Source organism: Heterodontus francisci, chromosome 11 (assembly GCF_036365525.1).
Source record: "Heterodontus francisci isolate sHetFra1 chromosome 11, sHetFra1.hap1, whole genome shotgun sequence".
Taxonomy (NCBI): Eukaryota; Metazoa; Chordata; class Chondrichthyes; order Heterodontiformes; family Heterodontidae; genus Heterodontus; species Heterodontus francisci.
In genome coordinates, this window is record NC_090381.1 from 16596966 (window position 1) to 16609635 (window position 12670).

The following is a 12670-nucleotide window of genomic DNA, read 5'->3' on the forward strand; positions in this document are numbered from 1 at the left end:
AAGAAAGCATTTGACAAAGTGCCACATGAAAGGCTGCTTAACAAAATAGAGGTTCATGGAATAGGAATAGGAGAATGGCCTCCTTCTGTGTCATAAGTGTCAGCTTGGATAAAATATTAGCTTAAGGACAGGAGCAGTGAGTTGTGGAAAATGGTTGTTTTTCAGTCTGGAGGATGGTAGACAATGGTGTTCCCCAAGATTCAGTGCTAGGACAAGTGCTTTTTATGATATATATAAATGACTTGGATAGTAAAATACAGAGTGAAATTTCAAAATTTGCCAATGATACCAAACCTGGAGGTGTGACAGACAATATGGTTGATGCAAATCGACTGCAACAGGACATAGATAGGCTTGCAGAACGGGCAGACAAGTGGCAAATAGAATTTAATACAGAGAAATGTGATGTGATGCATTTTGGCAGAAGGGATAGGGAGAGACAACATAGATGTAATGGCACAGTTCTAAAGAGTGTACAGGAACAGAGACCTGGGCGTTCACATGCACAGATCCTTGAAGGTGGCAAGACATATTGAAAGAGTAGTTAGCAAAGCAAATGGGATCTTGGGCTTCATAAATAGAGGTACTGAGTACAAAAGCAGGGAAGTAATGCTGAACCTTTAGAAAGCTCTGGATAGGCCACAACTAGAGTATTGCATCCAGTTTTTGTCACCACACTTTAGAAGGATGTGAGGGTCCTTGAGAGGGTGCAGAGGAGATTTACCAGAATGGTTCCAGGGATGAGGGATTTTACCTACAAGGTTAGGTTGGAGAAGTTGGGTTTGTTCTCCTTGGAGCAAAGGAGATTGAGGGGACGCTTAATAGAGTTGTACAAGATTATGACAGGTTTAGATAAGGTAGACAAAAGAAAGCTGTTCCCATTAGCTGATGGTACAAGGACTAGGGAACACAGATTTAAGGTTTTAGGCAAGAGATGCGGGGGGATGTGAGGAAGAACTTTTTTACGTAGTGGGTGGTAATGACATGGAACTTGCTGCCTATAAGCGTGGTGTAAGTAGAGACGATAAACGATTTCAAAAGGAAATTGGATGGGCACTTGGAGGAAATAAACTTGCAGGGTTAGGGGGATAGAGCCGGGGAATGGGATTGATTGACTGGAATTCTTTACAGACAGCCAGCATGGATTTAATGGGCCGAATGGCCTCCTTCTTTGCCATAATGATGCTGAGTCTAAGAAAATCTGTGGTCCTAATTCCAATACTTGGTGAGCCCAACTATATACCGTCCTCCAGTTCAAAAAACAATCTTTCACCACTACTCTCTATTTCCCCTCACTCTGCCAACTTCGTATCCATGCTGCCACTGCCCCTTTTATTCCATTGGCTTCAACTTTGCTGACAAGCCTGTTATGTGGCACTTTATCAACTTGAGAGAGAAAAATTTGTCAGACTGTGGGGAAAGAGGAGGCGAGTGGAACTATTTGGATAGGATTTTCAAAAAGCTGCCACAGGCACAATGGGCGGAATGACTTCCCGCTGTACTGAATTCCAATAATTCTCTGCCTGTGATATTTCAGTTTTCGCTAACACTGCATCTGACATGAAATACAATAATCACTTGTCAATTTGAGTGTGTGGCTGAGGGAAGCCATAACAGGTGGACAAGGTTGAAATGGCCCCTTTAGCATTTTATTGGCAAAATCTGCACATTGAGGCATCAATAAACCTTCCTGAGGGAGAAACCAGTTCATGAGAAGGGAGGAATATCCCCATCCCCTGTCTCGAATCAAATCATTTCATTATCTTCAAATAAGCTTACCGTGCTGGCTGACCTGTGATCGGTCTAGGTATGAATTGTTGACAAGCTTGGTGACTGGCAACCTCTGCTTCAAGACACGAAATGCCAGGCCTGAGAAATTGTTCAGCCCATTAGCGGCTAATTAGTTTTTAATTAGGTGAGCCTGCACAGAAACCAAAGACAATGTGTAATTAATCATTCTGGCCCAGAATTTCCTCCACTTCATTTGCATTGCTGCTGCACCTTTCAACAAAAATTATACCACCACCAGAGGGAGATAAAGCAAGAATTTACATAGGATTAATAACACAGGAACAGGCCATTTGGCCCAGCTGATCAATACCAGGAAGTAGCTCAGAGACTGCTATGTAGTTATGAAGCCAGGCACTGACTGGGACTCAAACCCAGAATCCCCTGTTTACTGTACAGTTGGTCTGATCACAGAGCTGGGCTGACTTTTCAGTTGTGCCTTTCACAACCTCAAGGTATCCCAAGGTGCTTTACAGCCATTGAAGTACTTTTGAAGCATGCTCACTGTTCTAATGTATGAAATGTAACAACCTGGGTGTGCTCATTTACATCCCCATTGATGCAAGCAAGAAACTTCTTTGCAGCCTTTTAATTGCACTGCTCAGCCTGATCTATTCCGTCAACTGGAGGATAAGGGCAAGCAGCCTGAGGGGCAGAATGCCCGACTTCACTTGTTCAGACCTCCACCAAGGAGGGCCACCAAGAGTCATCACTCATGCAATGTGGAGGTTAGGTGGCTCTGAATGCTGGTGCCCTCATCCCCAGGACTGCAGGCCAGTCCACGTCCTCAGCAGGGCAGGAAGACAACACACTGATCTCTCCCTTCTCTTCCCACCCTGAGCACCACCCTCTTAACAAAACACTTCCTCAAGTAACCCTTCACACTGCCTGCTGACATTCAAACTCACTGTCCTGTATTACCACTACACAACTCCCCTAATGCAAAAGAACTACCTTGCCCAACCCCCTTCCTCCACACCTATTACTTCATTGCTGCTCTGGCACTTATTGTAATGCAGGAAATACAGCAAGGTCCCACAAACAGTAATGTGATAATGATTAGGTAATCTAGTTTAGCTATTGGTTGAGGGATAAATATTGGCCAGGGCACTGGAGAGAATCCTGCTGCTCTTCTTTGAATCATGCAGTCAAATTCTCGATATCCACCAGAGAGTGTAGCTAGGCTTTAACATCTGAAAGACATCTTCAACATTCCCTGGCACTGCACTGAGGTATCAGCCTGGAGCCTGGGAGTCAGATTTGAACCCAGAATCATCTGACTCAGATCCAAGACTGCTACTGCTGAACCAAGGTGGACACAACTGATTGCATGGTAATATTCACAGAAGAGCAAGGCAGTCATCTCAGCATCCTGATCAACATTCAACCCTCAACTATAAAACTCTGAAACAAATTATCCTGTCAGTTATCTCACTGCCGTTTGTGGAACCTTGCTGTGTGAAAATTAACTGCAACATTTTAAGTGACTTCAAAAATACTTCATTGATCATAAAGTGCTTTGAGATGTCCTGAGGTTGGGAAAGACATTATATAAATGCAAAAGTTTCTTTCTATCCAGTACCTCACCTGTATCTACAGATGTGAACTACCAGTGTCAGTTGTTGCAATGTGATCAGCAGTAGGAACCCTGTCCATTTACATCTCCCTAACCCAAAAACACTGGTAAAACACCCCTATTGCTGCCACAGCTAAGAACTATTTACATTCAGCTTTCTTGCATTACTAGCCTCCGTTCCACTTGCAGCCAGCACCCTATGTTAATAATCTTATCACAACTGTTGTTAATCCAGCTCTTTTGCCCTGTCAGATTCAGTGACTCTCCTCAGCCAGAACTCAGTGTTAATGAATGGGACTCTTCTGATCGTGATGCTGCCGTCTCGCACAGTCAGGCTCAGTAACGACGCCGAGATCATTCTTGTGATATCATCACCATTCAACTGTTCAACTATATTTCAGAGTTTCACGCATCACTGTGTGCAGTTTACTGGCTGCTGCAGCATGTCACACTTCCGTGTACATCAAACATAACCTTGGGGATGAAAATACAGAAATGCTCCTACTTACCAAACAAATCTAAGTAAACATCAAATGAGTCAATGCCTTGTGTGATTTGGCAGGAGGCAGTGAGAATCAGCAACAACACTGGCATGAGGGGTTTGGTAACCAGAGGACTCAGATTTCAGCTAATTGGCCAAAGAACCAGGGTGCAGTTGAAGAGATTTTCTTTTACACAACCGTTTGTTATGATCTGGAATGCACTGCTTAAAGAGGAGGTGGAAGCAGATTCACTAGTAATTTTCAAAAGGGAATTTGATAAATGCTTGACAAGGAGAAAGTTGCAGGACTATGGGGAAAGAGCAGAGGGGGTGGAACTAATGGATAGCTCTTTCAAAGAGCCAGCACAGGCACAATGGGCTGAATGGCCTCCTTCTGCACTGTATGATTCTATGATAAAAACTGGATGGATTTCCTTTGTTTTTCAGGATCACAATGAGTACAATTCTTCAGTGGTGAAGAGCCTGACTAACACAGCTCGCATTGATGGTCTGCGGCCTGGCATTGTGTACGTGGTGCAGGTGCGAGCCAGGACCGTTGCTGGCTTCGGAAAGTACAGCGGCAAAATGTGCTTCCAAACACTGACAGATGGTAAGCTTGGCAAGGGAGGGTGCTGCCGAGGGAAACAGATTACAGTAATGGCAAAAGTCCTAATTGACTGGAGGAGTTAAAACCCGTAAGTCGCCATCTTCTGACAGCCTGGGGACACAGGACACTAAAGGAGAAGGGAAACAAAACACAAATCTAACTTGATTTATTATTTGATGTTTTCCACCCTGCAGTTTTCCCTCCCCTTCCACTGTCGAGATTCCTGGCTTGACAACATTCCGAGCTCTTGACAGTGCAGTAAGAACACACCAGGAACTCGCCCATGGGTGAGAGGACTGGCACTGCCATCCCACCTCCAGCCACCTGTACTGAAATGTTGCCCAAACAGCACTGATGATCAATCTCTTCTCCCGATGTTGGACTTGGCTAATGGGGATGTATCCAAGAGTCTCGACTGTTGCAACCTCTGTCCTTTCAGCTGTTCTTTACAGCTGTTAAAAAGAGCACTCCTTTGAAATAAAAAAGAAAGCTGTCATGTTAGAGAGGAAATGGCAGCCATGGAATCTAAGGGGTAATTTTGCATTTTTTGCTCTCAGACTGGGAACTCTTATGGGACACTACTTCATCTTTACACAGCCTGTCTCATTTTCTGTGCATTAAAAGTAACATCAGGTGAACTCCCCTGCTCTTCCTCAAACTGTGCCATGGGATCCTTTACATTCACCTGGGAAGGCAAACTGGTTTATTCTCTTTATCATCTCATCCAAAAGGCAGCACCTCTGACAGTTCAGCACTCCCAGAGTACTCCACTGAACAATTGGGCGACATTGTGTACTGAAGTCCGTTGGGGGGGGGGTGGGCTTGAAGTCATGACCTCCTATCTCCGTGATGAGAGTGCAACCCAACTGGACCAAGTTGACGCTTGTAACCTCATAGTTGTCCCTACTGAATCCACTAGTGGTGGACTTCAGCCACAGCAGGCTTCACCATCAGACCAGAAAATAACTCGGCTATTGCCCCTGCCTTACTTTGTTTTGCACCCACCAATCACATGAAGGCCCCCAATATCCTTCAAGTGACTTTAGAAAGGATTGCCGATGGCAAAACTGGCTATTTATCACAAAAAGATTGAACTAATTCTTGCAAACATCTCGCGCATGTACATTTGTCAGCACAGTATAATAATGCAGTGCAATGCTGGCCCACTAGACGATTATTTATATAGACAGGTCATTCAGCCCAACAAGTCCATGCCGGTGTTTATGCTCCACTCAAATACCCTCTTATCGTTCCTCACCTAACTCTATCAGCCTTTATTCCCTTCTCCCTCATATGCTTTTCTAGTCTCCCATTAGATGCATTTATACTATTCACTTTAGCTACGCCTTGTGGTAGCGAGTTACACATTTTCACCACTCTCTGGGTAAAGAAATTTCTTCTGAATTCCCTACTTGATTTCTTGGTGACTATCTTATATTGATGGTCTCTAGTTCTGCTCTTCTGTGTTGATTCTGTAAAAACCTTTCATAATTTTAAAGACCTCTATTTGGTTACCCTTTTCAAGAGAAAAGAGACCCCAGCCTATTTATTTTGCTTTCCAAAATATACTTTGTTCATGAAATTTGTAGAAGTACATTACACGACAGTTCAAATTTGACATTACATAAAGTGCAATACAAATCAGTTTCTTTCAGTACAGTATGTAGGTTCCAGCCCTCGGTATACTATGGTGGGAGGGCCTGAGACCTTTCCCCATTGAGCCTTTGTGGCAGCTGCCCCAAGCTTTAGTATCTCCCTTAGTATGTAGTCCTGGATCTTGCAATGTGCCAGCCTGCAACACTCGATCATTGACAGCTCTTTGCACTGGAAGACCAGCAAGTTTCGGGCAGACCAAAGAGCATCTTTCACTGAGTTGATGGTCCTCCAGCAGCAGTTGATTATTGTCTTGGTGTGCATCCCTGGGAACAGACTATAGAGCACTGAGTCCTGTGTTATGGAGCTGCTCGGGATGAAACTCGACAGACACCACTGCATCACTTTCTAGACCTGCTTTACAAAGTCACATTCCGGAAGGAGGTGGGTGATGTCCTCTTCCCCACTGCAGCCGCCTCAAGGGCTCAAGCATACAAAGCTATGTCTTGGTGCTTGTTTGAGTGCTCTGGCGATGAGGCATCCTGCCAAATGAGTTTGGCAGTCTGCTCAGGGAACCATCTGACAGGATCCACCATCTCCTTTTCTCACAGGGCCTTGAGGACATTATGTGCAGACCACTGTCTGATGGACTTGAGTTCAAAGCAGTTTTTCTGCACAAACTTTTCCACGAGGGACAGGTGGGAAGGCACGGCCCAATTGAATGGAGCGTTCCGCGGCAACATGGCCAGACCCATCATTCGCAACACCGGGGACATGTAGAACCTCAGCACGGAGTGACACTTGGTGTTTGCGTACTGAGGGTGCTTGATGCAGCTGCCACAAAGGTGGCCATCAGGATGAGAGCAACGTTGGGTACCTTTTTTCCCCCTTTACCAAGAGATTTGTACATCATGTCCCGTGGACACAGTCCATTTTCGATCTCCAGATAAAGCGGAAGATGGCTCAGGTGACCACCATAGCGCAGGAGTAGGGTATGGGCCAGACCCGACCCCAGCCTATTTATGCTTTCCTGATATGTATAACCTCACAGTTCTTGTATCATCCTTGTAAATCTTTTGTAATACCCCCTCTAGTGCTTCTATATCTCTTTATAATACGGTGACCAGAACTCCGGTTGATCTAACCAATGTTTGATAAAGTTTAACATAACTTCTCTACTTTTCAATTCTGTCTCTCTAGAAATAAACCCTAGTGCTTGGCTTGCTTATCCTGTGGTCTAATTAACCTGTGTTACTAGTTTCAGTGATTCCCAGATCCTTTAGTTCCTCTACCCCGTTTAGATTCTTATTTTCCAAGTAATATGTGACTTTCTCCATTCCCCACTTGCTCATTTCTTTAATGTATTGACCTTAAACTCACTGGGGTAAATAATGGCTTATGCTGTTAACTGCCAGAGAGGATTGCCCTGCTGCTTGCTGCACAATGTGCCTGAATTTCACTCCATTGGGAGAAATGGGCAATGGCTTTGCCAAGTTACCACCATCATCTCCAGCATGGCCTCTTCCAATGTCTGATCAGATCTCGTCTTTCTCCCTCTTCTCACTACTTGAGAAGAACTCAGAATGGTGCAGTTGCAGGGAACTGTAAACACAACCACCACCCCCTCCCCACCCCACCCCCTGCTCTGTGACCTTCAGGAGCCCAGAGGGTTACTGTCTGATCATATCACGGATATCAGGGTTGTACATTAGCTGAAATGGATTTTCTTTCGATGCACCTAAACAGATTAATGTGATGCTGGACAATTTTCCCATTTTGGCTGCAATACACACAGACAGGAGATTCATCATTTTGTACACTCAGATTCTTATTATTGACTGAAAAATTCAGGATTATTGGATGTCAGAGGGAAGTGAAAAATTGGTGTATCTTTCTTGCAGTAAAATAAACTAAACATATTCATTGAAGGGGAGCTTGCAGCACTTTAATAAATAAACAGGGGAGAACATCATCAACTGAGATTGTGAGGCAAACAATTGAAAGCTACAGACTATACGTGCAGGAAGCAGGTAGATGGCAGATTGCAACATATGAAAAAAATGATTTATTCCATGCGAAGCAAAGACAGATCAAACATAGGCAGCATACGGAGAGAGGTTTTAATCTGCACAATTAACTCGTCGTCTTCAACTGAATATAGTCCCCAGCATGTAGGAGATGAGTCCTCCAAGCCAGATCAACTCCACAGTGACCATCAGGGCCTGTAACAAAGTAATGCTTTCAATTGCATCTGTAGTCAGTGCCTCTATCTGGTGTTGTTATCCTGGAACTGAGGCAAAGCATTCCTGAGCGCTGTAATTAATTTATTCAAGGTTGCCTTGCGCATCATTGGCTGTAGCGATCAGCAGGACTGTCCTTCTGTTGCAAGTGTATATACTTAACTGACATAGGTGCTCAGATCATAAGAAATAGGAACGGGAGTAGGCTATTTGGTACCTCGAGCCTGCTCCGCCATTCAATAAGATCATAGCTGATCTGATTGTGGCGTCACCTCCACTTTCCTGCCTGCTCCCCATAACCCTTTACTCCCTTGTAGATCAAAAATCTGTCTCACTCAGCCATGAATATATTCAATGACTTAGGCTCCACTGCTCGCTGGGGAAGAGATTTCTAAAGATTAATGACCCTCTGAGAGAGGAAATTCCTCCTCATCTCTGTCCAATATGGGAGACCCCTTATTTTGAAACTGAGCCTCCTAGTTCTAGACTTTCCCCATGAGAGGAAACATCCTCTCAGCATCTGCCTTGTCAAGCCCCCTCAGAACCTTATATGTTTCATAAGATCATCTCTCATTTTTCAAAACTCGAATGGGTATGGGCCCAACCTGCTCAATCTTTCCTCATAAGACAAACCCTTCCTTCCAGGAATCAGCCTAGTGAACCTTCAGTGAACTGTTTCCAATGCAAGTATATCCATCCTTAAGTAGGGAGACCAACACTATATGCAGTATTCTAGGTGCAGTCTCACTAATGCCCTGTACAGTTGCAGCAAGACTTCCCTACTTTTATACTCCATCCCCCTTGCAATAAATGCCAACATTCCATTTGATTTCCTTATTACTTGCTGTACCTGCATGCTAACTTTTTGTGATTCATATACAAGGACACCCAGATCCCTCTGTCCTGCAGCATTCTGCAGTCTCCCTCCATTTAAATAATATTCTGCTTTTCTATTGTTCCCATCAAAGTAGACAATGTCACATTTTCCCACCTTATGCTCCATCTATCAAATACTTGCCCACTCACTTAACCCATGCTCCTCACAACTTGCTTTCCTACCTATCTTTGTATTGTCTGCAAACTTGGCTGCAATACACTCGGTCTCCTCATCCATGTCATTAATATAGATCATAAATAGTTGAGGCCCCAGCACTGATCCTTGTGGCATTCCACTAGTTACAGTTTGCCAACCAGAAAATGTCCCATTTATCCCCAGACTCTGTTTCCTGTTAGTTAGCCAGTCCTCTATCCATGCTAATATATTACCCCAACACCATGAGCTTGGTTACGACAAATACACTACATCTACTGGTTTCTTTTTGTCCACCCTGCTTGTTACATCCTCAAAGAATGCTAATAAATTTGTCAAACATGATTTCCCTTTCCTAAAACCATGTTGACTCTGCCTGATTGCATTATGATTTTCTAAATGTCCTGCTACTACTTCCTTAACAATGGAATCTAGCATTTTCCCAATGACAGATGTCGATAGTTTCCTGTTTTCTGTCTCCCTCCTTTCTTGAATAGAGCTGTTACATTTGTGGTTTTCTAATCTGTTGGGATCTTTCTAGAATCTAGGGAATTTTGAAAGATTACAACCAAAGCATCCACTATCTCTGCAGCCACTTCTTTTAAGACCCTAGGAAGCAGGCCATCAGGTCCAGTGGACTTGTCAGCATTTAGTCCCATTAGTTTTCCTAGTACTTTTTCTCTAGTGATAGTAATTGTTTTAAGTTCCTCCCTCCCTCTGCCTCATGCTGATCAAAGAATGCTGAAGGAAGAGTGTGGTAAAGAAAGAACAAAGTTACTTTTACATAGTGACTTTCTTGACCACAAGACGTACCAAAATGTTTTGCAGCCAATCAGGTATTTTTTGAAGTGTAGTCCCTGTTGTATTGTAGGAAATGCAGTATCCAATTCTTGCACAGCAAACTCCCACAAACAGCAATGTGGTACTGAGCAGATAATCTGTTTTACTGATGGTGGTAGAGGACACCAGGGAGGACACTCCAGAACACTTCCACCATCAGGCTCACCATCAAGACAAGCAAGCATGCCATTTATTGGCAAGTCAGGAAAACTGAATAGTTTGCAGCTAAGTGATGGATTATATTTATTGGAGACCATCTGGCTGTCAGGATTAGTTATAGGAAGGGTTTCTATTTCCTATCATTAACATGCTATTGGACATTAAAGTGGATAACAACTCATTTGATTTTCCTTTTCTTTTCACTTGAATCCAGCTGGTCATGTTCTGAACTGCTCCAGTTGCTCAACTGATAACTGAACCCATGGTGGGATTGAGCCATGCAGACTTGGAAAGACCTACATTGAGCACTAGTCAGCTGATCTCTGCCACGGCAGCTGTACAGATGCTACAATTGGCCGAAGGCAATTGGAGTGGATGTCACGGACTCAATGAGCCATCTGGCCTCCTTCTGTGCTGTAATGACTCTGTGATTTCACAGTAGAGCAGGTCAGCTTAGGTTCTCACTATAGGTGAAATTTAATAACATCTGCTGAACAATATGGGTCTGGGAACACCAAATGGGACCAGGTATGGGCCCTTGGTTGTGATGTCCCCTGAAGTTCAATAGCCTACTGACACTCAGGGTCATGTTTGACCGAGATACCAGAGGCCCCTCTGAAACTATATCATTGCAGATGTCAGTATTTACAGGAGGGAAACATCACAACACCCTGTTAGTTTTTCATGGATTTTCTAAAATAAATCACTTTAAAACAAGTCTTAATGAAGACATTTTTATAAATTCCATAAAAGTACAAAGACCTGGGGTGGGGGGTGGGGTTCACATATAGAAATCCTTCAAGGTGGTAGGACAAGTTGAGAAGGCTGTTGAAAAGCATAATGAATCCTTGGCTTTATAAGGAGAGGCATAGAGTACAAAAGCAAGGAAGTTATGGTGAACCTTTATAAAACACTTGTTACATGTCAATTCTGCACACCAAAATTTGGGAAGGATGTCGAATTCTTGGAGAGGATCCAAAGGATCCTAGAATAGTAGTGGGATGAGGGAATGTGGGTAAACTGGAGAAGTTGGGGTGGTTGTTCTTTGAACAGAGAAGATTAAGTGGACATTTAGTAGTGGTGTTCAAAATGATGAAGGCTTTTTCACAGAGTAAATAAGGAGAAACTCTTTCCACTGAAGGATTGGTTACAGATTTGAGGTAAGTGGCAAAAGAACCAGAGAATTTGTTATTACATGGTAAATTATTGTGATCTGGTATGCACTGGCTGAAATGATGGTGGAAGCAGATTCAATAGTAACTTTCAAACAGATTCGATATATATTTGAAAAGGTGAAATTTGAAAGGCTATGAGGGAACAAGCAGTGGAGTGGGCCTAATTGAATAGTTCTTTCATAGACACGATGGAACGAATGACCTCTTTCTGTGCTGTATCATTCTGAATCTGTTCTCAGTTAGTTCTTAGTATGGGGACGGGAGAGGTTTGTGGAACCATACCAAGTGATGTACAATCCAAGGTTAGTTTCTCTCTGAGCTTTCTAATCTCAGTATAGAGCAGAAAACAAGTAAGTCATCAATAGATAATTCAGGCTTTGTGGGTTATTGCCCTCTGAAATAACTGTCACACTTTTACTTAAAATGAGAAGATCACTGATGATCAAACAAGGTTATGATCTCAAGAAGTTTATACAGACATCTGGGGCTGGATTTTCCCATGGGTTTCGGGATCCTGACGCTGGGATCAAATGGGAGACCTGAGCCCGCACTTACTGGCATTTAATTAGCCACCCTCATGCTCACCCTCCTATTAAGGACAAGAGGTAGGCTCCTGATGCTACCGGTCCAATCAGAGGGCTCTCAAGCAAGGAGCAATCGTTACAGAAAGTGATAGTTGAGAAACTGTGGGTCAACAACTCTTGATTATCCCACTATTTAAATTAATTAATTGCCCGCAATATTCCAACTAGGACTCTCTGTGCATTTTGCCCTTAGCCACAAGCATAATCAATACTGTGATACTGTGAAGACAGTGGCAGGGGTCTTGTCCCCATAACAGACAGTGTGGTCTGTACATTCTCTGCTACTGCAAAGTTTTGAGATAGTAAGCTGAAGAACTTATAGTACCAAACCAAGATGGGTCACTCAACAAAGGTTTTCCAAGTCATTGTTCAGTCATAAAGTGCATCCCCTTCATATGGAATTTGGCAAAACTTTTCCTGTTTGCACACAGTTGTGGTGATGGATATTGTGTCCAAAGACATCGGAGTAAAAGTTGGTTGTAGCCACTTTTCGGGTCCGTAAATAGTTGACAATGCATGCCCCAACCTGCTGGCCTAAGGCTAGCTCAAAATTGGCCCTTGGGTCTCAGTAACATTTTTTTTGCATGAGCTGATAAG

General features: G+C 43.4%; 1 protein-coding gene across 1 annotated transcript in view; it reads left to right on the plus strand.

Moving 5' to 3' along the window:
• The window catches only part of LOC137375109 (ephrin type-B receptor 1), an 826129-nt gene that overhangs the window by 638597 nt on the left and 174862 nt on the right, over positions 1 to 12670 (plus strand). The window contains exon 7 of the mRNA XM_068041741.1: positions 4293 to 4455. Coding sequence (XP_067897842.1) covers positions 4293 to 4455 — 163 coding nt within the window. The remainder of the gene's footprint in view (positions 1 to 4292; positions 4456 to 12670) is intronic.